This window comes from Scyliorhinus canicula, chromosome 18 (assembly GCF_902713615.1).
Source record: "Scyliorhinus canicula chromosome 18, sScyCan1.1, whole genome shotgun sequence".
In the NCBI taxonomy this organism is placed as follows: Eukaryota; Metazoa; Chordata; class Chondrichthyes; order Carcharhiniformes; family Scyliorhinidae; genus Scyliorhinus; species Scyliorhinus canicula.
In genome coordinates, this window is record NC_052163.1 from 100,911,212 (window position 1) to 100,938,972 (window position 27,761).

The following is a 27,761-nucleotide window of genomic DNA, read 5'->3' on the forward strand; positions in this document are numbered from 1 at the left end:
AACTCATTCCTTTAGCTTTTGGTTGTTCGAGATTTTTAAAACTTAAATAATTAATTTATGTCTCTTGTATATCTCTCTTTCAGTCAATATTTTCTTACTTCCCTTTATTTCACTTTCTATATTCGATAAAGCATTGAATTTAGTACGCTTAACATAGCTTGGTTCAAAATCTGTGATGCCCATTAACAATTCTTCAATCTGTGCAGTTTACAAGATACACTGTTGTCTCCCAATTCCCAAAATCCCAGGTGCTTTGTCGAGGGCATTGGACTGTTTGGCTGACAGCAACTTGACATGCAAAAAGCCCACAGAAAGCCTAAGTGCAAGTGCAAGTCTAATGAACACCACAGCCTCTCATTCCATTGATACTCATCATTAACCCCTGACCACAAAACCAGCAGACCTCCGTGAACAGAATAAGCATTTCTACTACAGATTTCCAAGCATTTAACTACAAGCACACTTGGAGGAATGCCAAGCTAAGCTAATCAGATTTGAGAGCAGGAAGAGAAATTGTTGTTCCAACAGATATGAGAAGCTCCTGGAATTAACTTGCTGCTGCTGAGCCACCTGGTGTCAATGTGTGGAGATATATATAAATATATTTACAAAAATTGTCGATGGTTTCATGGTCATTATTAGGGCTTTACTTCCAGATTTATTTTACTGAATTAAAATTTCACCATCTTCCATGGTGGGATTCGAACCTAGGTCCCCAGAGCATTAATCCAGGGTCTATGGATTATTCATCATGCAACAATACAACTGCCTCCCCCATTTGTATAGGGATGGATTTAGCAGGCAATACAGAGAGAACTAATTAATTTACATTGCAGCCACCAGGCCTATTGCACAGCAGGAGATAGTCATTAACGGGAGGGGAGCAGGTCCAATGATTGATGAGAGCGTGAGCGTGCAGGGTGTAGAATATTAGATATAGGATGAGGGAAGAAGATCAACCTCGGGTAAGGAGAGGGAGTCTGAACAGAGGTATTCCAGGAAACGCTAAATGGCTCCAGGCATTGAGACTGCAGTTTTGGCTGTGCTTTAAAACATCAACAGTAAAGCTGGATTATTTGCGCAACAGAAGGTGCAAGAGCCAATTTTTCAATTTGGAATGGAGCAATCAATGAAGGTGACAGGGAATGGTGCAATCATAGAAGCAGGAGTGCAAATTTATTACAAAAATGAGCTTCCCTGCAACACGAGCTGAGGGTATAGGAGATACACCACTGGCTCAAGGAAGTAATTACGTAACACATTTAGAGGCAGTTTCAAATATAAATGTGGTTAAATTAATAATTGAATGCATGCCAAAGCTAAAATTTTACTAAGATTGAGATATAAAGGTTACTGCAATAAAAAGCAAAGTAACATTATAGAATAGAACAGTACAGCACAAAACAGGCCCTTCGGCCCTCGATGTTGTGCCGAGCAATGATTACCCTACTCAAGTCAACGTATCTACCCTATACCAGTAACCCAACAACCCCCCCCCCCCCCCCGCCATTAACCTTATTTTTTCGGACACTAAGGGCAATTTAGCATAGCCAATCCACCTAACCCGCACATCTTTGGACTGTGGGAGGAAACCGGAGCACCCGGAGGAAACCCACGCACACACGGGGAGGACGTGCAGGCTCCGCACAGACAGTGACCCAGCCGGGAATTGAACCTGGGACCCTGGAGCTGTGAAGCATTTATGCTAACCACCATGCTACCGTGCTGCCCATTGGTAGTAATATATTTCTTTTTTAAATTTAGAGTAACCAATTAATGTTTTCCAATTAAGGGGCAATTTAGTGTGCCAATTGACCTACCCTGCACATATTTGGGTTGTGGGGGCGAAACCCATTCAAACACAGGACGAATGTGCAAACTCTACACGAACAGTGGCCCAGAGCTGGGATCAAACCTGGGAACTCGGCGCCGCTGCCCTCGGTAGTCATATATTTAGGCATGTAAAAATGCATGCAGGACATTCGCAATTTGATAGGGAGGAAATTATGTAATAGGCAAAGTGTGTTGCATAGAAATTTGCCTTCAACAAGATGCAAAGGAGTTTCAACTTAAAGATAGATATTCAGAGCTGATTATTGACAAATAATCATCTGCTCTTACAGGGCTTAAGGATGCATATTTTAAAAAGATTGAGAATATAAACAAAGGATGCAGGTAGAGCCAACACAATTAATCACTTGCCCACATCCTGACTATTTTCTGGCAAAGATTCCCCATCCCTCCACCGTTTAAGGTTAACATAAAAGGAGCAGAAAGAAATGAGGGATGCAGAGAAGCAAAACACTACAGCTCAAAGCCAAGCTGAGAGACTCAAGTTACAAGCAAGAAAGGCAAGTCCAGGATCCCAGAGACATCGTAGTTGGCACAGAGTTAGAGATTTGTAGGTTCAATTACCACTTCAGGACTTGAACACAAAATTGAAGGTTGATATTTCGGTGCAATACTGAGGGAGTGCTGCATTATTGGACATGCTAAATTTTGGATTAGATGTTAGAGGTGCCCTATCTGCCTTTCAGGTGGATGTAAAAGATCCAATAGCACTATTTCAAAGAAGAGTAGAGGAGTTATTCCTGGCATCCTGATCGAAATTCAACCCTCAACTACCATCACTAAAATTGGTTATCTTGTGATAACACTTCTGCTTGGGTGAGCTTGCGATGTAAAAATTGGCTGTCACATTTCCTACATTACAGCAGTGGCTAAACGTCAAAACTACTTAACTGGCCATAAAGCACTTTGGAAGGTGCTATGGTCAGGAAAGATACGATACAAATGTAAATCTTTCTTTTTAGTTGGAGTTGTGTATGGGGGGATTTTAACTTTCATATAGTTTGAGATTAACAGAATAGCTCACGTCAAGAAAATAGTGAAATTATTAATTGTGTTCAGAACAACTTTCTACAGCAAAACATCCTGGTATCACCAAGGATTGGATTGATTAGATTTAGTAACAAGTAATAAATCAAATTTAATTAAGTCTAACAGTGTGTGAACATTTATCTATAAGCGATCATAATAAGGAGAGAGTTCAAAGTGTTTGAAAGGGAGAAACACAATTCAACTACTGAGATTCTATATTTAGACAAGACTGACTTCAATGCAATGTAACAGAGTTTGTCCACAGTAAATTGGCCAAATCTGATCATTAGAAAATTGACAGATCATCAGTGAAGGTGATCAAAAAATAACTTACTGTGATTCAGAACCAATTTATACCTCTAAGGGGCAACAGCTCAACTTCCAATAAAAATACACCCATTGACAACTAAAGAGATAAGAGACAACATAAAACTAAATGAAAAAACATATAATGCAAAAAATACCACAGATCTTCATAACTGAAAAAGATACAAAGGACAGAAAACAGATAGTAGGATCAATAAAAGGGGAGTATGAGAAAAATCAACACAATTTGTTTTACAATATTAGGAAAGAAGGATGATCAAGAGTAATGTGAGCCCTTTGAAAATTGATGGTAGCAATATTGTCAATGCAAATAAGGAAATGGCAGATACATTGAATTTTTGTCAGTATTTACAGTAGAGGAAGAGGACATTGCAGATATCCCAAGGAAACTAACTTTGAATCGGGGCAGGGTACATTGATGGTTGCACATTGTTCATTTGCTGTACCTCAGAAAATGAAGGGGGCTGTGCCCTCAAGCAGCAATACCTGGACAATATTCTGTCGATATGTGACAAACAATAATTGTGCTGCACATGGACCATCTCCATCTAAAAAGAGTCAAACTACATCCCATTGCCGTTCAATGGAAAACGCTCCCTTCAACATTCTGGGATTACCACTGAACATGAACTAACTGGAGCAACTGCATTCATATACTGAGGCTACAAGGGCTGTTCTGAGGCTGAGCATTCTGTGATGAATAACCAATCTCCCACCTCCTCAAAGCCTTTCCAGTATCTACACGTCAGGAGTGTGATGGAATACTCTCCACTTTCAAGCACAAGTACAGCTCCAATAACACGCAAGAAGTTTGACACCATCCAGGACAAAGCAGCTAACTTGATTGGCACCCACCACATTATGCATTTACTCCCTCCACCACCAATCCACCATCCAGAAAATACACTGCAGCAACTAATTCACCAAGGTTTCTTCAACAGTGCCTTCCAAACTCTCAGCATCTACCATCTTGACAAAGGGCAGTAAATGTATGGGAAAACCACCACCTTCATGTCTCCCTACAAGTCACACTATTCTGACTTAGAATTATATTGTTGATCATTCATCATCACTGGGTCAAAATACTAAAACACCCTAGGACAAAGAACAATACAGCACAAGAACAGGGCATGTCATGGCAATGTAGTTCAAGAAGGTGGCTCACTACCTCCTTCCTGGGAGCAATTAGAGAATAAAAATAAACTTTCGGCTTATCAGATAGCCAGCATGGATTTATAAAGGATAGATCATCGCTAATGAATCTGAAGACGTTTTTTGAAGAGGTGATTTAAACAAGGAAACTACCACGTCTATGTGGATTTCCAGACAGCATTCACTAAAGTCCCTCATAAGAGATTAGGTAAAATTGAAGTACATGGAATTGGTGTCAGACAAAGAGAGCTGTTGAGGCCTTAGTGAAAGCAGCTAACTACTCCAGGCTCATGGCTATGCAACAGGTTAAAGCTCAACAAGTTGAATTGGATTTCCACAAGTCCATGTATGGTATTCAAGTGAAATATACGGAGGCCCTATTCCATGCAATTAAGCAGGCATACCATGCTTTTCAAGAAAATGTAGCTAAAGTCCTATGTTTACCACTCCAAGAAGTGCTAATTTCATATACAAATCTTAAGGATACAGCCTCTGAAACAGCACTAAGAAATTTTTTAACAGCTTTTAAAAACAGTGCTGAACAAATACAGGATGCAGTGAATGCACTGACGCCATTGCAAAATCAACATACTGCTGGTGACGAGGCTCTGTCCAGGTTTGGGAAAGATTTCTTCCTTTCCTTGGAATGCTGTATCAAAGATTGCGCAGATCAACGAGACTTATTGACCAGTGAACTTGCAACTTCGAAGGAAGAGTTCAGTCATGCCCTAGAAACACTTGACAATCTGAGAAAAGAGAGGATGGAAAAACAAATTGATGGTGGACATGCATCACAACGAGCCCCAAAGCCAGGCAGACTAGATGGAAAAGTAAAAGTAGATAAGATTTCTAACACACCACAAGATCAGGCAACAAGAGAAGAGCTTAACAGTTTAACAACTGAAGCATCAATCATTACAACAGAGTCTTCCATAAAATATCAATCTACGTCACTGATCTCTAATTCCCCCACTGAAAGCATAAATACTACTTTAAAATCACAAGATGATCCCTCGAAGCAGGGCAGCTCTGAGAGATACGTCAGTCAACGGACATCCAAACCAGTCCAGAAAAACAAGACCAAAGTGATACAACAAAGACCACCTTGGCAGGATTAAGCAATAGGCTCCTTGTGATTTAGCACACTGGTATTTTGAAATTTGTAACAGTTCATGAGTAAGAAAAAAAATCCAAAGAGCTGGGTTAATGGCCAACTGAAATATCTCCCTGGGCAACAAATGTACTCGGGCTTCCTCAGCAAATGGAATGTACTTAAAATCGTATTTTCTGGTGTCACTCAAGGTTAAGGGGGGGGGTTGTTGGGTTACGGGTATAGGGTGGATACGTGGGTTTGAGTAGGGTGATCAATGCTCGGCACAACATGGAGGGCCGAAGGGCCTGTTCTGTGCTGTAATGTTCTATGTTCTATGTTCTATGTTCTATGATTTACCTGGTTAGAAAACTGGCTGAGGGTAGGAGACGGAGAGATTGGGCAGATACTATAATTGGCAGGATGTGCTTAGCGTTGTTCAATGAGGATCTGCATCCTGGATCGCAACTGTTCACTGTTTTCATTAAGAACTTAAATGATAGAATAGAAAGCCACCTTGTCAATGACAAGGCACTCTAAGCAATGTAGGTGGAGGCTTAAAAGTAGAGAAAAATTAATAGACTATGGGTAAAAAAATGGAAAATGGATTTCACTGTAGGCAAATGTGCGATAATCCACTTTCTCAATGGTAAAAAGCTAAAAACAATGGGAATCCAAGGTCCAATGGGACATCGAGTGTATGGAGTGGTTTGTGTACACAGATCATCAAAACGTCCTGTTCAGGTACAGAAAATATTCAAAGTGCAGGTCTTAACATTCAAAAGACCAAGATACAAATGAATAGAAGAAGTTATGTTTCAGCTCTTCAAGGCTCTGGTTAGACCACACCTGGAGTACGGTGGATGATTCCAAGCACAACCCCTTGGGATGGATATATTGGTGTTGGAGACAGTGCAGTATAGATTTACCAGAATGATATCTGGACTCAATGGTTACATTACAAGAAGAAATTACACAATTAGAGTTGCATTCTCTGTAATTTAGAAGGTTACAGGTTAATTTAATTGTTAATGTATTAAGGGGAGTTGACCCCATAGAATCCCTACAGTGCAGGTGGAGGCCATTCGGCCCATCATGTCTGCACTGACCCTCCGAAGAGCACCCTACCAAGGCCCACTCCACCAACCCTATCCCGTAACCCCACTCAACCTGCACATCTTTGAACACTAAGGGGCAATTTAGCATGACCAATCAATCCTAACCTTCACATCTTAAGACTATGGGCGGATACTGAAGGAAACCCATGCAGACACGGGGATAAAGTGCAAACACTACAGTACTGTCACCCAAGGCCAGAATCAAACCCGGGTCCTTGACGTTGTGATGCAGCAGTGCTAACCACTGTGCCACATTGCCCCTCCCCTAGATGAGATAAAGTATTTCCACTGATTGGGGGAGTCCGGGACCAGGAGCGTAGTTTAAAAATTAGAGTAAGGCCTTTCATGGCTGAAATTAAGAAATACACAAAGGGCGGCAGAGGTTTCAGAAAACAGCAACTTCAGAAGGTTAATCGAGAATTAATAGATTTTTCTTAACCAAAGCTGTTACGTGATATGGCACAACAGCACATTTATTGATTAGGTCACAGATCAGCCATGATATGGGCAGCACGGTAGCACAGTGGTAAGGACTAATGCTTCACAGCACCAGGGTCCCAGGTTTGACTCCCGGTTTGGGTCACTGTCTGTATGGAGTCTGCACGTTCTCCCTGTGTCTGTGTGGGTTTCCTTGGGGCGCTCTGGTTTCCTCCCACAAGCTCTGAAAGACATGCCGCTAGGTAATTTGGACATTTAATTCTCCCTCAGTGTACCCAAACAGGCACCTTAGTGTGGCGACTAGGGGATTTTCACAGTAACTTCATTGCAGTGTTAATGTAAGTCTACTTGTGACAATGTTAAAGATTATTATTGATTATCAGCGAACAGTCCAACAGATTTGAGGAGCTAAATGGTCTCTTCCATTCCTTGGTTAAAAGTACTTTCTGTACTAATTCCACTTGGAAGTTCCCACGTAAGGGTTTACCCCGCAATTGTCCAGAAGGGCTCACTTCCCCTGGGCTCGGAACCATTCGACAAAGCGATTTAAATCACTAACTTCCGATGGGGGTTCTTCCAGTTTTATGCTCATAATTACTCTGAAAAGGCTGAAAGTAAAAAAAGTAATTCTAACTTCAGAGTAAATATTTTAAACATTTGAACCAAGCTTCGCATGGTACACCACCCCCCCCCCCCCCCCCCCCCCCCCCCCCCATCCTATTCACTTACTTAGAAACTTACCTTCTCCTTTCAATGGGACCATTAAACTCAACTGCTTTATGTAAAAAGGGTGTGTGTCCCTTCGCTCTGCTGCTTTTGCACTTCACCACTGGAGCTGGGGACACTGCTGGAGTCTCACCCAGCCTGAGTCAGGGTGGTTGGGCGAGATAGGCAGTTTAGAATTTAAGTGTAGGCGATCTGCTACGAAGTGGCAATCCACCACCAATCCAAGCAAGTTGTGGGCCAATAATGCGCAAGTGAATATGTGGAGTAACACTGGGGCAAAACCAGAATTTGGCAGAATTGAAACAGGTTGTGAGCAGGTTTAAGGTGAGAGGAGAAAGATACAAAAGAGACCAGAGGGGAAATTTCTTCACAGAGGGTGGTGAGCATCTGGAAAGGCAGAGGTGGGTACAATTCTGTACTTTAAAAAGCAGTTAGACAGTTACATGGGCAGGGTGGGTATAGAGGGATATGGGCCAAATATGGGCATAGCTTAGTGATAGAAACTGGGTGGCATGGACAAGCTGGGCCAAAGGGTCTGTTTCCATGCTGTAAACATCTATGAATAATGAGGTCACAATACTCCAGCGGGGGAATGAAGATTTCAGGGTTTATCAACACAGCATAAAGCAAAAATCTCTCAGGGTGTGGCAGAACTAGGATGGAGAGAGGAATGTACAGGTGTAAAAACAGGGGTGGGGGGGGGGGGTGTTGCTTGGTCTTGAATTTTAAACCATAGGGAATGGGTTCTTGGTCTTTAAGGATATGGCAGCCTTCTAAATTGTCAGCGCTGCTGCAGGCCTCAGTGAAGGAGGAAAACAACTTACAAGAGGTAAAGAGTCCAGAGATCTGCAAACGAGTGTGTGGGGAAACAGTGAATTTTGAACCACTGGGTGCAATTTTCTGGAATATACTAATACTACAAAATATTTAAGGGTCTAGAAGAAAATGAAGTCCTGTGGGCTGGCAAATTGCCAGCAAGAAGGTATTGGGTTTCAAGATGAATGTGTCAGTAATGGGTATGGAGGGATCTGGCGCCTTTAGTATGGCTGAAAGGCTTCCAAGGTCTAGTCATGTAGTAGATGTCAAGTTCAGAATACACAGAATACTCGGCCTACGAACAGTTCCGGTAGTCATGGTATTCATGCGGCTGGTTGAGTTGAGTTTCTCAATGTTAGTGGTGAAGGACTCCTTGATGGTAATCCTTTGAAGGTTATGGGGAAGTAATTAAATCTCTCATGTTAGGGAACATCACTACATGTCAATGATTTGGTGCAAAGGTTGCTTCCTGCTTATGAGCCCAAGTCTGTGGTCCAGGCTTTGTTCCATGAGAGCATGGGCTGCTTTATGAAGTGAGGTAATGGAATTAAACATTGTGAAATCTGCGTGGTCAACTCCTAGAAACAGCAAATGACCAGTTAATCTATCCTTGTGAAATTGATTGAAGTATAAATAATGGCCATGGTACCAGTTATACGCACTGCTCTTCTTCATAACAGTGCCATGGGATCTTTTACATTGACCCGAGAGGGTAGATAGGGCCACGGTTTAACGTTTCATGTGAAAATCGGCAGCAGCGTAGGGCTGCAATAAAGCGCAGCCTTGATTTGTGTCCTCACGTGGGACTTGAACCCACAGCCTTTGGACTCAGAAATGGGAGTACATACCAACTGAGCCACAGCAGACAGCTAAAAAGGACCAATATACTGTAATATATTGGAAACAGTTATTAAAATAGTAAAAGAAAATTAAATACAACATATTCTCCAGAATTAATGAATGAAATGAAACAGCATCTGGGCTAAGTTTTTTTATGGTTGGGAGGGAACAAATGAATAGAGAGAAAGCAGCAAATAGGTAAAGTTAATGGAAGCAGCTGAAAGTCAACATACAAGATGGAAACACCTTTAAACTTGAAAACCCAGTGCCAATCAAATATAGCAGCTGGAGGAGCACATCATTTGGGTGTGTGCACGTACCAGGAACAAAGAATGAAAAATAAACGCAACAAATTAAAACCGAACCATGGACCTCCTGCCAGACCCATCTGAAAGAGGCCTCTCATCAGACCGGAGTGAAAATTGGGGGTAGCGAACTAACAAAAGTAACAGTTAATCAATTTTACTTCAGATTTAGTAACAATATTATAAGAATGACTATCTTTAACTAAATGACTACATTTAGAAAATCCAATTCTTTTTTTTCCAATTAAGGGGCAATTTAGTGTGGCTAATTCACCTGCCCCGCACGTTTTTGGGTTGTGGGGTTGAGACCACCGCAGACACGGGGAGAATGTGCAAACTCCACACGGTCAATGACCCGGGGCCGGGATCGAACTCGGGTGGTCGGCACTGTGAGGCAGCAGTGCTAACCACTGCTGGTTATTTACTGTTGCCGTTCATTTAATTGGTCACCAGAAATAGATTTCAACAAATTGCTAGTTGGACTTATAGAGGACCAAGGAGTGGCTGGTCACATAGGCCAATCAGAAGTAGAAATACGAATAAAAACTGCAGGGAAAGGTTTTAAAGTCTTTTCACACATTAGAGGTGAGACACGCTGTAAGGAAGTCAGGCCTTCCAGTGTGACAAAACTATTAAAGAGTTAATATGTAAAAATAGACAGGCAACTAGTCAATCTTTGATGACACTGTTCATCATTTGGGTGTTCTGTTTATAATATTCAGAAACGTTACACTATGGAAAGTTTGACATTACAGAGTCTTTTACTGTGAAGTGAACACTGGATTCATACAGTGATGATCAACGGTGTTTATTCTTGTATTTGCAGCATTGCTCAAACTCTGGGTGAAAATATGATGGACACAAAGTGCCTGCCCGCAGTACTATTTCTATCGGTAGATTAGTCGATTTTCTGTGGCATTGCTTTTGGTAAGTCAGGCATCTGCTTTGCTTTCTTTCCTCCTTCACTTGTCTCCAGACCTTTCTTCCCTCTTGTGGAGTGGACTCGATGGGCCGAATGGCCTTACTTCCGCTCCTATGTCTTATGGTCCTTTCCCCTCTTTTTCACCTCCTCAATCTATTTTCTATTCTTCGGTCTGTTTGTCCGTTGCTTTGTTTTCTCTCTTCTGTCCTTTGGGATGGGAGATGGTGCCACAGGTAAGAAAGCACTTTCTGGTGGGGTTGTAGGAAATGCATCTAGCCATGAGGTTGTGGGTGCCTTTCGTTGCACACTCACAAAAAGGACAGGAATCCTGACTCCGGGTGCCTCTTCCACTAGAAAATATGAGGGAGTGGTCAGGAAGGCTAGGGAAGGGAAGAACCAGCAGGGAGAGCAAAAATGCAATAGCTTTGAAGTGGAGTCAAAGGGTCAGGCAGAAAGGACTAGGTTCTGGGCAGGAGTTGGGAACGGGATCTTTCAATTCCACTCCCAGTATCAGGTTAAGGAAGACTTGACATTCAAAGATTTGTATTAAAAGCATGCCCATAGCCACAGGAATCCTGCATTGCTGTTTAAAAGCCCCTTTGTGATTCTTTAAAAAATGTACTTAATACCCTGAGGATTCAGTAGAGCTACAATTCTTATAGTTCAAAAACAATTAGGTTTGACAAAATTGTGACCGAGAAAGAAAAGGATGACAAAACAGGAAATTCCACAAAGTTGTTATACTTGACTCCAAGAATTAATATGAAAGGACAAATTACACAAACTTTGTTACTTTGGTGTTTGCCAGCTATAATGGAACATTCCTAGTCTAACAGCTTGTTGTGGCTGTCAGAAAAGCCTGTAATATTCTGAAAATAATGTTCTGAAACCATGCAGTTGTAGGGTCTGGACACTGGGTGATGCTAAACAACAGTTTTTCATTTCAGCCAGACTTGCTGTGTCATCTTAAAAAATAAAATACTGCAGATTCTGGAAATACTCAGCAGGTCTAGTGGCATCTGTGGATAGCAAAAGAGTCACATTTGATCCAAAACATTAACACTACTTCTCTCTCCACAGATGCTGTTAGACCTGTGTATTTCCAGCATTGATTTTATTGTTGTGTCATTTTTATAACCCATGGAAGACAATGGTGCAAGGCTAACAGGTTTGCTTGCATCTCATCAATTTAACCTTCATAGAAGTAAGGATTGGCTCTCCTTCTCCACACAAAAGATCTAAGCATTTTTTTCTCAAAGGTCTGCCCTGGTCCTTTTTGCTATATATACACATGCAAAGTGATGTGTGGTTCAGTTGTTGATCCCCACCTTACTGGGTGGGCCCTTGGTATTGAGCGGTTGGGGCTCACATAGAAGCTCTACACCAACAGTGGGAAAATCCATGCAAGAGCTATATAACCCACATAACCTCAATATGCTCAGCTAGAGAATTATTGGGAACAAGTACTCTTGTCAAAAGGATAACCTATTGAAAGGAAACATTTATTTTATAGCCCCTAATAGACACCACTTATATAAAAGCTTAACAGTTGAATATGGTTGGAGTCTAGAAAATAAAATAAGCACACTAACACACATGTTAGAGAAACATAGTGCAAAGATGCTGTCATGCAGTGCCACACAATGAGATGTCGTCCAACTTCAATTTTCCATTCAACAATTCCCAATTTTGGCAGGAAGGAAAGAAGTGAGACCGGCAATGAGTGCCGCTTGCATTACAATATTCTCTACCCGAACCCGATGCTTTCCTTTGTCCTCTCTCCATCACCTACCATCCCCCACCACCCCTTCCAACTAACCATACACATTTTAATTACTCAAAAGACTTCCTCTTCATGCACTGTCTTCCAAATTCATTCTGTTCTTTCTTCTCCCATCCTCATCTCTCCCACATGCAACACAGTGTCTCTTTAACACGTATTCTTGTCCCTCATTCTTAGACTTTTCTCCAGTTAATATTTACCATGCTCTTGCCGTGGTGCAAATTCTCTTTCGCACTTCGCTTGTGCACACATTCTCACCTGAAGCATTTCTACATCTGCCCTCTCTCAGGTACTCTCTCTGCACCCTTGTCCATAATCCTCCTCTTGCCCCACCCACTTCATTCCCATCACATTTTTGAATTCTCCTCTCCTGCTTTATCTCCCTTGTTTTACTTTCTCACCCCTCGTTCGCTATGGAACTCATTTCTGCAGAAGAGTGTGGAGGCCAAGTCACAGTGTCATTAAGACAGAGATGGAGGGCAGCACGGGAGCGCAGTGGGTTAGCCCTACTGCCCCATGGTGTCGAGGTCCCTGGTTCGATCCGGGCTCTAGGTCACTATCTGCATGGAGTTTGCACGTTCTCTCCGTGTCTGCGTGGGTTTCGCCCCCACAACCCAAAAGATGTGCAGGCTAGGTGGATTGGCCATGCAATTTAGCCTGGCCCCTAGCAATTTATCCCCTTAATTGGAAAAAAATGAATTGGGTACTCTAAATTTATTTTTAAATAAAGAGAGAGATGGATAGATTCTTGATTAATAAGGGGATCAGGGGTAACGAGGAGAAGGCAGGAGAATGGGGCTAAGAAATACATCAGCCATGATGGAATGACAGCAGACTCGATGGGCCAAATTCCCTAATTCTGCTCCTATGTCATATACACACTCAGAGTCATACAGCTTTACAGCACAAAGGGGCCCTTCAGCCCATCATGTCTGCGCTGACCTTCAAGCACCTATCTATTCTAATCCCATTTTCTAGCACTTAGTCCGTAGCCTTTGAGCTACGCTGTTTCAAGTGCTCATCTAAATGCTTCTTAAATGTTATGAGGGTTCCCCCACTACCACCCTTTCAGACAGTGAACTCCAGATTTCCACCACCTTCTTGGTGAAAGGTTTTTCCTCAAATCCCCTCTACCTTTCCTGCTCTTTATCTTATATCAACACCCCCTGGTTATTGACTCCTCTGCTAAGGGGAGAAGTTCCTTTCTATCTATCCTATCTATGTCCCTCTGAATTTTGCACACCTCACTCTAAGGCAAACAACTCCAATTTAACCAGTCAATCTTCACAGATGAAATGCTCCGGCTCAGGCAACATCCTGGTGAATCTCCTCTGCACCCTCTCAAAGGCAATCACATCCGCCCTGTGACACATGTTAATTCTCCTAAAGTATTCCTTCCGCAACAACCTGCATTTCTATAGCATTTTAAGTATAACAAATGTGCCAAGGTGCTTCAGATAGGCACACAAAATTTAATACCAGACCCAGAAGGCTTGACTGAAAGTTTGATTAAATAATAGAAATCATGAAATGTAGGAGAAATGCTGAACAGGTTTTAATAGGGACTTCTAGAGAGTAGGGCTCTTGTGCATGAAAGTTCTGCCAGCCGTGGTTGGACAAAGGAATGAGATGGGCAACAAAACGCAAACGTTAGAACAACAGAAAGCCTGAGGTGCAATGGGGGGGGGGGGGGGGGGGGGGGGGGGGGAGAGAGAGAGAGAGAGAGAGAGGAAGGAGAGAGAGAGAGAGAGAGGAAGGAGAGAGAGAGAGAGAGAGAGAGAGAGAGAGAGAGAGAGAGAGGAGAGAGAGAGAGAGAGGAGAGAGAGAGAGAGAGAGAGAGAGAGAGAGAGAGAGAGAGAGAGAGAAATGCTACTTGTGGCAGACAATGAAGATGATGCGTTTCAGCTGGTTTTGCTCACTGGGCTAATCGCTGGCTTTTAACGCAGACCAAGCAGGCCAGCAGCACGGTTCGATTCCCGTACCAGCCTCCCCGCCGGAATGTGGCGACTAGGGGCTTTTCACAGTAACTTCATTGAAGCTTACTCGTGACAATAAGCGATTTTCATTTCATTTCATTTCAGTGTTCCTGATATTGAACTAATGGGCATTTTGACTCATCCAAGACTAGATATCAGACAGGCATTCCTGCAGCACAGGGGCAGTCCGGGGAGCTGATGGAGAGATAGAGTTGAGTGTCACTGGCCCATATAATGCATCATTCTCTCGCTCCCTTATGAACTCATTCTCAGGTGGCATGGCGGTGCAGTGGTTAGCACTGCTGCCTATGGCGCTGAGGACCCAGGTTCGATCCCGGGCTCGGGTCACTGTCTGTGTGGAGCTTACATTCTCTTCGTGTCTGCCTAGGTCTCACTCCCACAACCCAAAGATTTGCAGGTTAGGTGGATTGGCCATTCTAAATTGCATCTTAATTTGAAAAAAATAATTGGGTACACTAAGTTTTGAAAAATATGCACTCATTCTCTCCCATTCCCCTCTTCGTGTTTTCTTTCATTTGTCCCTCTCCAGGAATAAAAATGTAGTAAGTCTGACAGCAACAGAGAAGAAAAAAATTAGTCAGGCCACTTTATAAATAGATATGTTAAGGACAATATCTGTCTAACATTTTAATACGACTACTTTCTTAAGGACATGATGTTCAATAGATTAAGGAAGTGGCCACTGACTCTTGGACTTTATGCATTGGAGACTAACAATATTAAAGTCTGTTTCCTTTCTGAAATGAATCTAAGCCAGTCTAAAGGTTGCCCTAAAGTGCATCCAAAATAGACAAGTGATCCATATCCTAATGCTGATGTCTCACATTGGTAGAGTACAATTTCTAATTTTGAAAAGGAGCCGCATTAAAATTATTTTCTCATTCCTGAACTTGGTTTAATTCCTATAGATTTTTTTTTAAAAAAAATACCAGCTTGAAAGATATTTACAAAACATTTAGTCTTACTACTTATAAAGTTATTTAAACCTCTTGCCACATCACTACCTCATTTGCAACTCATTTTTGCAAACAAAAATATCCAATTTCACTGGAGTTCACCGTAATGCAGCAACCAATATTTGCTGTCTACCTCCACCCCCACAGGCATTTGGAGGTGGAAGTTTGTTTCACAAATTTTGGATATCTCAAGGTTCAAATCATTCTGGTAAACCATCCAGTCACCTGAACCACCTTGATGCATTACTACCTCGAAAAACACAACCTACATACAACACTTCTTTGAGTCTTGCATCTTCAGCACTCCAGTTCTAATACACCTTGTGTCTAAAAAATACAACATTCACTAAAGTCATAAAGCATTCTGAACTGAAAGTTGCGATTACTCAGTCATATCCACTTCCTGTTAATATAATAGTAATCTTTATTGTCACAAGTAGGCTTACATTAACACTGCAATGAAGTTACTGTGAAAAGCCCCTAGTCACCGTACTCCAGTGCCTGTTCGGGTACACAGAGGGAGAATTCAGAATGTCCAATTCACCTAACAACGCGTCTTTCGGGACTTGCGGGAGGAAACCGGAGCACCTGGAGGAAACCCACGCAGACACGGGGAGAACGTGCAGACTCCGCACAGACAGTGACCCAAGCCGGGAATCGAACCCGGGAGCCTGGAGCTGTGAAGCAACAGTGCTGCCGTGGCACCCTCAATAAGAAACAACATCAAAGGGCTCGTTGAAGCAAGTTAGATTAAGCTGGCACAAGATCACTGATATATACTGTTGGTAAACAGAAAGTTAATGAAGATCATGTCAGTAGCGTTATTTGAGGAATAACAATGTCTTTGTCCGATCTTAAAAATGTAAAAGTATAATTGTATGAAATAAAGTCTCAGATGAAGAATCAAGTAAGCAGACAACGAGATTGGGAGAGGATGGCAAAAAATACAAAGTTCACAAGTATCAAGCAAGGTTAGCGATTAAGAAAAAATGCACTACATAGGGTAGTGGACGCTTGAAACAGACGCCAAAAAAGTTAGTTAATTTGGGCTTAAGTGGCACCTTTAAAATGGGATTTAGATTATGTTGCAAAATGCTTTTAACTTCCAATTCTTAGAAGACAACTAAGGTGTAGTTCAAACTGGCAACCCTGTTGTTTCACAAAATGCAATACAGTGAAAAGAATACTGAGGTAGAATCGTTACCTTCTGTCCTTTCTCGTTTTTTTGAAATACAAAAACAGGTGGAGCAATGGCAGGTTTCTCTGTGTACAAAGAACAATAAATTAGTATGCACATTTTAGTCGCAACTTATTTTCTTCAATGAGATGAAAATTTCAGAAATACTCAGTCTGGCGTACTCACCCTCTTTCCCTCCTTTTCTCACCCCCCCTCCAAACTGCCTCAATTTCTCACATATGCTTTGCACTCTTCCTTACACTCTATGCACTCCCACAGATTATTCCAAACACTCTGCCCATGTGCTGTCTCTCACACACTTCATATGCATTACTCTTACATCCTCACTCTCGTACTCCCCTCAGCTCCAGTCACCCAACCCACAAAGGTTCCCCTCAGATACAGTGTACGCTGCCCACACATAAAGCACAACCCTGTGCACCACACCACCCGCACATCTGCATGGTCTCAGTCATGCACACCACACTCAGTGCTCACACATACCTTGTGAGCTATCAGATACACATCCTCCTTCATGTGCATGCTTACTCACTTTCATATTAATTTCCTTCATGCAGTCTCTTACATATTCCATTTTCACATGTGTAAAGAGTTGATCTCTCATACACACTCTTGGCACACAGTCTCGCATACTCCTCCTTCATGCTCTCTTTTGCACACAAACACTTCTCATGCACGACTGCTCACCTGCTGTCACTCTTTCCTACTTATCCCCTTCACATTCACATCCCGCTCACCCATTCACACCCTTTGTTGGGGTCTCTCATATGCACAGACATTTCTTGTACATACTGTCACTAACACATCTGCACTCAAAAACACTTATGGAACATTAACCTTGATCTCAGGGGTGTTGAAACACAAAACTGAAGCAATTATGCTTGAGCTGTACAGAATCTTGTTCAGTTTTGGGCAACTCAGTAAAATATCGATGGACCTTGTTGGAATAGAGCAGCCACCATGCACAGAAGGAGGTAATTCAGAGAATCATGTCTGTGTTTGATCATAATAACTCACGATGCTAAAGATGCATTTCCTTACATCGGCTATGATTTTTTTTCCCCTAACGCATAAATTAGTGTCCTCTGATTACTGACCCTCCAACCACTGGAAACAGTTACTCCTTATTTATGCAATAGAAGGGCAGCACGGTGGCCTCGTGGTTAGCACAACCGCCTCACGGCGCTGAGGTCCCAGGTTCGATCCCGGCTCTGGGTCACTGTCCGTGTGGAGTTTGCACATTCTCCCCGTGTCTGCGTGGGTTTCGCTCCCACAACCCAAAAATGTGCAGAGTAGGTGGATTGGCCACGCTAAATTGCCCCTTAATTGGAAAAAAATAATTGGGTAATCTAAATTTTTTTAAAAAAATAAAAAAAAAAATAAAAAATTTATGCAATAGAAAAACACTTGTTCTTTGAACACCTTTCTCAAATCTCTTTCGAACCATTTCTCCAAAAGGAGTTTGAACAATTGTTTTATGAACTTCAGTAGAAACCTGATCGGATATTGTGAAAAATCAGCTAGCAATTCACAAGTTGAGTAGATTGGGCCTGTATTCATTGGAGTTTAGAAGAATGAGAGGTGACCTTATTGAGAGACACAGAATTCTCAGTGGGCTTGACAGAGTAGAAGCTAAGAGGTGGTTTCCCTTTGTGGTAGGGTCTATGACCAGAGGGCATAATCTCAGAGTAAGGGATTTACGCCCATTTAAAACGGAAATTAGGAATTTCTTCTCTCGGAGGATAGTGAACCTGTGGAATGTTTTACTGCAGTAGGCTGGGTTAAGCATGTTCAAGGCTGAGATAGACAGATTTTTAATCAGTAAGGGAATCAAGGATTGTGAGGATAAGGTAGGAAAGTGAAGTTGAGGATTATCATATCAGACTGCTCATAAATTCACTCAATGGTGAAGCAGACTTGATGGGCCGAATAGCCTATTTCTGTTCCTACATCTAGACTACAGGTCTAAGTCAGTTTCACACTGGTGGTGTAGACCAATATAATCTCTTCTACCTCTTATTATAAAGGAAAATATGCCATACCTTATCAACTTGTCCTGCCACTGTTGCAACATACATTAAGAGTGCTCTCTGTTCCAGCATCCACTAAATGGTCTCACTCTAATCTTAAAGCTATGATCCCATATCATCAACTGCACAATAATACTTTATAAATGCTATATAAATAGTCACCTCAAAAGGTGAAAGTGAAAAGGGATTTGTTGAAAACTAGGAATACTTTTGATGGGTGAAAAAGGAAGAACTGCTTGCAGTGGCGGAAAGGTCAGTTACCAAAGGACACAGATTTAATGTGATTGGCACAGTAACCACAGGGCGACATGATGAAAGCTTTTTTTAGTACAGTGAGCTGTTGTGCCCTGAATGCACTGCCTGAACAGGTAGAAGCAGATTGACCAGTAATATTCAAAAGATAATTGAGTAAATACCTGAACAGATAACAAATTGAAGGGAAACAGAGAAAGAGAAGGGAAGTGGGATTAACTGGATAACTCTGTGAAAGACCCAGCACAGGCACAATGGTTGAAATGACTGTCTTCTGTACTACATCATTCCTTGATTCAATTCTAGGATTCTCCAATAATTGAAGAACGCAAATCAAGTTAATCCAACAGAATTTTTAACAACTCCCTTCTGACTTACATTTATTAACCTATACTTTTCCAAGTGTCAATTAACTCCATCCCAGATTATTATTTGTCCCAAGTTTCTGCACCAGCGTCATTAGGCTGACTGGCTCGTAGTTGCTGGGTTTATCCCTCTTGCCTTTTTTGAACAGTAGAACATTTGCAACTCTCCATTCGTCCAGCAGGAAGAATTAGATGATTGTAGCCAGATCCTCCACAATTTCCAAATTACTTTACCTCCAGAAAGAAATCTTTTTTTTGTTCTCTCATTGACACCAGCTTTGGCTACCGTTCTTTTCATTGTAAATATATACAAAATACTTTTGAGTTCTCTTTTACGGCACTTGCTAATTTATTCACATACACTGTCTCCCATGTGATTTGAACATCACTGGCAAGGCCAGCATTTGTTGCCCATCCCTAAAGACCCATGAAGTGGTGGTGGTGAACAGTTTCTTGAATCACTGCCGTCTACCTAGTGTAAGAATATCCACAATATTATTAGGAAGAGTCTCCCAGCTTTTTGTCCCGGCGGTGGAGGAACAGCAAAATAGTTCCAAGTCAAGATGGTGAGAGACTTGGAGGGAAGCTTGCAGATGGCGATGTTCCCACACATTGGCTGTCCCTGTTTTTATAGGTGGTTGTGGCTATGAGTATGGAAGGTAATGTCAATGGGGGCTTGGCAAGTTGCTGCAGTGCATCCCATATTTGGTACATGCTGCTGCCACTGTGCATCAGTAATGGAGGAATTGGGCAGCATGGTAGCACAGTGATTAGCATTATGGCTTCACAGCACCAGGGTCCCAGGTTTGATTCCTGACTTGGGTCACTGTCTGTGCGGAGCCTTCACGTTCTCCCCGTGTCTGTGTGGGTTTTCTCCCACAAGTCTCAAAAGACGTGCTGTTAAGTAATTTGCAAATTCTGAATTCTCCCTCTGTGTACACGAATAAGTGCCAGAACATGGCAACCAGGGGCTTTTCACAGTAACTTCATTGCAGTATTACTGTAAGCCAACTTGTGACAATGAAGATTATTATTATTATTGTTATTAAGTGGATGTTTAAGATGGTGAATGAATGCCAATCGAGCAGCTGCTTTGTCCTGGTTGGTGTCAAGCTTTTTGAATATTTTTGGAGCTGCACTCATTCAGGCAAGTGCAAAGTATTCCATCACGCTCTTGATTTATGCATCGTGCCTTTGAATGTCATGGGGAGATAGCTAGATTCTCTCTTGTTCGAGATGGTCATTTCTTGGCACTTATATTATTTTCCACTTAGCAACCCAAGCCTGAAGGTTTTCCAGGTGTTCCCGCATACAGATATGGACTGCTCCAGTATCAGAGGAGTTGTGAATGGTACAGAATACTGTAATCAATGTACATCGCTACTGCTAACCTTTTGATGGAAGGAAGGTCATTGATAAATCTGCTGCAGATGGCCAACACAAACACAATAAACCCTTACACTGAGACGAAGGCCTCCAACTGAAGCCATTTTAGTTTGTGCCAGATAAGACTCCAACCAGCTCTCATTTAATTTATCACATTGGGATTAAAATGCAAAGACAGTTTGCATATCTCATTTGTTTTTGTTTAGAAGGCTGGAGGACAGTCCAAAAAGGTCTTGAAATGATTCAGAATAATAACGTTGGTGCAGAGAAATTATTTCCTCGAGGAGAATCCAGAATATGGGATAATAACCTTAAAATAAGTAGGTCATTTAGAAGCAAAGTTAGCTCGCACTTTTCCCCCTCAAACACAACGGGTGTTGAGAAAATATAGAATTATTTCCTGAGAAATTCAAAATTGAGTCAACTGAAATGTTCAAAATTGAGATCAAGATTATTGTTGATAGGCTGTCAAGGGATATGGAGAAAAGGCTGCAATACTTGAGGCACAGCTATTCTGTGATCAAGCACAAGCATTGAACAAGCACAAGAAACTAAATGGCCTGAATTACAAAACTCACAAGCCCTTTCATATTCTTGTGCTTTTTTTCATCTGCTATTCACCCACTTCGGTCACCAAGTTTATTTATTCTGCACTTACGTCCATCACTCTTTGCTGTCTGCTCCCCATCATCACAATTTCAGTTTCACCCTAAACACCCACTCCCTGATCTCCCATTCACAACACACACCCCTCCCCGATTTTCTCCTGCTCCTCCATTCTGCTCTTCCCCACTCACCACAGCCCTCAATCCCTTCCCCCAAAGCCACACCTCTCCCCACTATCCCCTGAATCCAACCTCACCCCATCATCCCAATTCCCCCTCATGTCTCCAGGCCTTCATTCTCTCCCCTCCGCCCCATCCGCCCTAATCGGGACACCCCTGGATCTTCTCCCCCTTGTTTTTTTTTCCTTCCCGTTTCCCTGGTTTCAGGCTCTCTCGCTCCAGTCCTGATGGCTTTCTCTCCACATCGTGTTTTCTCCCCATCACTTTCAACTCTTTCTATCTAACCCTTCGGTTTCTATTCCTCTGTCGAACGCGCCCCTTCTCGTATTCCGTTTGAAGATGTTCCAGTCGCTTTCTCTTTCTTCCTGTTTAGCTCTAATAGATTTGTTGCCTCCTTTTTATAACATATTTCTTCCTCCTGTGACTACCCAACTGAATATTCCCATCTGATTTTGCTGTTATTGATTTGTTTGGCGCTCTGGCAGCTCACTGAGGCCTGGTTAGCCGGCGTTTTGTTGTGGGTGTGTGCACCCTATTCATCTCCCTAATCCAGCCATTCAGGAGAGAGCGACACTGCATTGATCCTGGAGTACAGACCGACACCGCCACTGTGCACATCCTGGGTTAAGAAGCTGAACTCCCGCCTCGCTTCTGCCGCGTCCCAATACTCCGTGTTCGTTTTCACTTGCTTACCTTCGTTTGCCAGATCCGCCATTTTAGGATTCTCCGCGTCCCCACAATGCTCCTCGAACGGAAGATCGAAATGCGCATGCGGATTATTCTGGCCGCGCCAGTTTCGGGCATTGGTGACTGTGGCGCATGCGCACTTGATGCTGTTCATCTTGGGGGAGAGGGGCGGGGCCAACTGTCGTTGATGGACATTTTCCAGAATGAACATGCGCATTTGATGCTGATCGCAATGTGAGGGAGGGATGGGCTAACTGTCGTTGATGGACATTCCACCGAATGAGCATGCGCACTTGATGCTGATCGCAATGTGGGGGAGGGGCTGAATGAGCATGTACACTTAATGCTGATCACAATGTGATCACCTTCTTCACCTGAAGAAGGAGCCGTGCTCCGAAAGCTCGTGTTTGAAACAAACCTGTTGGACTTTAACCTGGTGTTGTAAGACTTCTTACTGTGATCACAATGTGGGGGAGGGGTGGACGGGGCCAACTGTCGTTGATGGGATAGTCTCCCGAATGAGCATGCGCACTTGAGGCTGATTGCAATGAAGGGGCGGGGTGAGGCGCACTCTCGTTGATGGACATTCTCCCGAATATGCTTGTGCACTTAATGCTGATCACAATGTGGGGGAGGGGTGGGCGGGGCCAACAATCGTTGACAGACTTTCTCCCGAATGAGCATGCGCACTTGAGGCTGATTGCAATGAAGGGGCGGGGTGAAGCTAACTGTCGTTGATGGACATTCTCCCGAATGAGCTTGCGCACTTGATGCTGATCGCAATGTAGGGGAGGGGTGGGGCTAACTTGTTGATGGACATTCTCCCGAATGAGCATGCGCTTCTTGTAGACCGCGCGTGACTTGAATGCTGGACTGTTGAAGGCGATGGTCCGGGAGGTTAGGGATTACCCTGAGGGAAGTACTTGTTTGTGACTTAGTTACCGGGCGGCTTTACTGAGTGATGGACGGTAAATAAATGGTTGTTGCGCCCCTCCAGATTCTTGTGGGTCATCGTGAAGTCATTGTGTGTTTGGGGTAGTTACTGTTGGACAGGTCACCCAGACTCCCACAAGCAACCCGCTCCAGGCTAATGCCGCTGGATATGGCAGCTCTGATGGGGAGAATAACAGATGATGAAAGGCCATTTTCCTCGCTCTCCATTGATGCTGCCAAGACCTGCTGAGTATTTGCAGCATTGTCTATTTTTAGTAAGTTGGAAGGTACGCATCCTCTCTCCGCAGACATCAGTTGATTATGGATATGATGTTCAACATCAGGCTGGGCTCTGCTATTTGCCCACAGTTTACAGTCCTGTCTGATTGTGATGTGTTGCAGAGATTCCACTTCAGATATGATTAATCATACAGAAACATTGAAGTTGCAGCACAGAAAGACACCATTCGTCCCACCATGCCTCTGCAAGAGTAACTCCCCTAGTTCCGATCTCCTTTTTCCTTGTAGCCTTGTAAATCCTTTAAATAATGCTACGAACTGCATCTCAATGTGGAAGCAGATGCATATCAATTCAGTGGCGGGTAGATCAATTTCCCGATTGGTACAGTGTCCAAGCTTAATATTACCAAGAGAGTTAATGGTGTTATTTGGATTGGTAAAACTTCGGTTCGAAAGGCTGCGATGAATCAAGGAAGTCAGCACAGATTTGTTATGGGAAGGTCAGCTCTGACGAACTGGATTGGATTTTCTGAGGAGTACACTGCAGGGTTGATGAGGGCAGTGCAAGGGATATGGTTGACATGAATTTTAGCAATACTTTTGACAATGTCTCCCATGGGGAGAATGTGCAGACTCCTCACAGACAGTTACCCAAGCTCGAAATCGAACCTGGGACCCTGGAACTGTGAAGCAACAGTGCTAACCACTGTGCTATTGTGCTGCCCCTATGGCGTTTCAAGTACTTATCTAAATGCTTCTTAAATGCCGTGAGTGTTTCTGCCTCTACCATCTTTTCAGCGAGTTCCAGATTCCCACCACCCTCTGGTGAAAAAGTTGTTTTCTCAAATCCTCTCTAAATCTCTTGCTCCACTTGCTTATTGACCCCCCTACTAAGTGGAAAGGTTTATATCTATCTACCTAATCTATGTCCTCATAATTTTGTACACCTTAATCATGTACCCCCCTCAGCCTTATCTGCACTTTCTATGAACTGCTTGAAATGAAAATATATCCATCCTTAACAAGACCAAAACTGTACACGATCCTCAAGCTGTGATCAATTGCAACTCCTGATTGGGTGGAGTTGATGGCAGATGATTTTACCGAAGGTTCCCTGATCTCTACAGTTAAAAAGCTAAGCAAATAACTTGGCGCTTGCTAGTTGCATTTTTGAAAACCAAGATCCTGTCAATGTAACTGCAAAGAGAGGATTGGCAAAAACAGACGGCCTTTAATGTGGTACTTGTAGCCTCTGGAGAAATAATCAGCGGTGGTTAAGATATTTCACAATGCAGCATTAATGAAATCAGAAGGATCATTATAGTTATATTCATCTGTAAGAATGCAAGGTTCCACAATAATCCTAGATTAACTTCCCACTTAATAAAGTCTGTCATAAGTCATGGAGCTGAGTGGCTCTGGGATCCTTCAAGCTAGTGCCAATGACTGACAAGATTGATCTTCAAACAACCTATGAGGAAGACATTCTTGTGATTTGGAGAAAGTGCCACATGGAGTTTGCATCGAGTCGAATGTGTTGTTATAGCCTCTGTCAGGAGCTTGAAAAAACAGTGTTTTAAGGGCAGCAGAGTGGTTATCACTGCTGCCTCATGGCGCCAAGGACTCAGGTTCAATCCCGGACCTGGGTCGCTGTCCGTGTTGAGTTTGCACATGCTCCCGTGTCTGCTTGGGTCTCACCCCACAATTCAAAGATGTGCAGGGTAGATGGATTGCCCCTTAATTGGAAAAAAAAGAATTGGGTACTTAAAAAAAATTTAGAATAAAAAAAACAATGGTTTTTGTGGTACATATCTGGGGACAGTAGTGGTAGTGTTACTGTGTCAGTAATCCATAAGCATCCACCACTGCTCTGGAGACATGATCAAATCCCACCACGTCAACTAAGTGAATTTAAATTCAATTAAATATTGAATAAAATGCTAGTCTCAATAATACATAGAACAGTACAGCACAGAACAGGCCCTTCGGCCCTCGATGTTGTGCCGAGCAATGATCACCCTACTCAAACCCACGTATCCACCCTATACCCTTAACCCAACAACCCCCCTTCCACCCCCCCACCGCACAGTCCTGTATTCACATTGAGGATACCCTCCATGTGCTGTGTGACACTACCCCCCTTTGTGCTCATTGGGATAGATTTTGAACAGATTTAGCAACTCAAAACTGGGTATCTATAAGGCACTGTGGGCCATCAGAGCAGCAGAATTGCACACAATCTGTAACCTTATGGCCTGGCATATCCCCCTCTATACCATTACAACCAAGCCAGAGGGTTAACCTAGGTTCAAAGAAAAGTGCAGGAGGGATTACCAGCAGCAGCACCAGGCATACCAAAAAATTAGCTCTCAACTTGGGGAAACTGCAACACAGGACTACATGCATGCAAAACAGTGGTGGCAGCATGTGATAGAGCTAAGTGATTTCACTTTTTTTTTAAAAATTTAGATTAGCCAATTATTTTTTCCAATTAAGGGGGCAATTTAGCGTGGCCAATCCACCTACTCTGCACATTTTTGGGTTGTGGGGGCGAAACCCACGCAGACACGGGGAGAATGTGCAAACTCCACATGGACAGTGACCCAGAGCCGGGATCGAACCTGGGACCTCAGCGCCGTGAGGCGGTTGTGCTAACCACTAGGCCACCGTGCTGCCCCTAAGTGATTTCACAACCATCGGATCAGATCTAAGCTCTGCAGCCTTGTCACATCCAGTTGTGAATGGTGGTGGATAATTAAACTAACAACTGGAGTACAAGGCTCCACAAATATCCTTATTCCCAATGTTGGGGAAGCCCAGCACATCAGTGCAGAAGACAAGGCTGAAACATTTGCAACAATCTTCAGGTGATCAGTGGGTGATCCATCTCGGCCTCCTCCTGAGGTCCCCAGCATCACAAATACCAGTGTTCAGTCAATTCAATTCATTCCATGTGATATCAACAAACAACTGAAAGCACTGGTTACTGCAAAGGCTATGGGTCCTAGCAATGTCCTAGCAATAGCACTGAAGAAGTGTGCTCCAGAACTAGCTGCATCCTTTACCAAGTTATTCCAGTACAGCTACGACACTGGCAACTATCCAGCAATGTGAAAAAATGCCCAGGGATATGATGTCCATAAAAAGCAGGACAAATCCAACCTGGCTAATTACTGCCCTTCAGTCTACTTTTGATTATCAGCAAAGTCTTGGAAGGGATTAACGACAGCAGAGCTATTAAGGCACAATCAACAATAATCTACTCACTGACTCTCAGTTAATGTTCTGCCAGAGCCATCCAGCTCCTGATCTCATTACAGCCTTGGTCTAAACATGAACAAAATAACTTAACTCGAGGTTAGGTGAGAGCGTCTGCCCTTGACATCAAGGCTGAGTGTGGCATCAAGAGCCCTAGCAAACATGGAGTCAATGAGAATCAGAGAAAATTCTCCAGTGTTGGCAAGTTTGGGCGGCATGTAGCATGGTGGTTAGCACTGTTGCTTCACAGCTCCAGGTTCGATTCACTGTCTGTGCAGAGTCTGAACGTTCTCCCCATATCTGCGTGGGTTTCCTCCGGGTGCTGCAGCTTTCTCCCACAGTGCAAGGATGTGCAGGTTAGGTGGATTTCCCATGCTAAATTGCCCCTTAGTGTCCAAAAAGGTTAGGAGGGGTTCAGGGGATAGGGTGGAGATGTGGGTTTAAGTAGGGTACTCTTTCCAAGTGCCAGTGCAGACTCGATGCGCCAAATGGCCTCCTTCTACACTGTAAATTTTATGAGTCAGACTGAGCACAAGATGGTTGTGGTTGTTGGAGGTTAATCATCTCCATCCCAGGACATCACTGCAGGAGGTCCTCAAGGTAATGTCCTGACCCAACCATTTTCAGCTGCTTCATTAATGACCATTCCTCAACGTAAGATCCTCATAAGGATGTTCACTGATGATTGCACAATGTTGAGCACAATTTACGTTTCAAAGAACAAAGAAAATTACAGCACAGGACCAGGCCCTTCGGCCCTCCCAGCCTGCGCCGATCCAGATCGTTTATCTAAACCTGTCGCCTATTTTCCAAGGATCTACTTCCCTCTGTTCCCCGCCCGTTCATATATTTGTCTAGATGCATCTTAAATGATGCTATCGTGTCCGCCTCTACCACCTCCACTGGCAAAGTGTTCCAGGCACCCACCACCCTCTGCGTAAAAAACTTCCCACGCACATCTCCCTTAAACCTTCCCCCCCCTCACCTTGAAATCGTGACCCCTTGTAATTGACACCCCACTCTTGGAAAAAGCTTGTTGTTATCCACCCTGTCCATACCTCTCATAATTTTGTAGACCTTAATCAGGTCCCCCCCTCAATCTCCATCTTTCCAACGAAAACAATCCTAATCTACTCAACCTTTCTTTCTTCAGATAATGAGGCAGCCAATGCCCATATGCTACTAGAACTGAACAACATTCAATCTTGCACTGATAAGTGGCAAGTAACATTCATGCCGCACAAGTACCAGGCAATGACCATCTCCAACAAAAGAGA

General features: G+C 43.1%; 1 protein-coding gene across 6 annotated transcripts in view; it reads right to left on the reverse strand.

The window, feature by feature from the left end:
* Positions 1 to 22,135, reverse strand: part of ranbp3b (RAN binding protein 3b) — a 110,073-nt gene extending 87,938 nt beyond the window's left edge. For 3 of the 6 annotated variants that reach the window (XM_038778078.1, XM_038778084.1, XM_038778083.1), the window contains exons 1-2: positions 22,060 to 22,135; positions 16,555 to 16,613 (exon numbers count right to left, since the gene is read on the reverse strand). In XM_038778078.1, coding sequence (XP_038634006.1) covers positions 16,555 to 16,613; positions 22,060 to 22,081 — 81 coding nt within the window. In that variant the 5' untranslated portion in view covers positions 22,082 to 22,135. Of the gene's footprint in view, positions 1 to 3,214; positions 3,287 to 16,554; positions 16,614 to 22,059 lie in introns of all 6 variants that reach the window. The other 3 variants (XM_038778079.1, XM_038778077.1, XM_038778080.1) reach the window with 2 other exon arrangements.
* Positions 22,136 to 27,761: the final 5,626 nt, after the last annotated feature.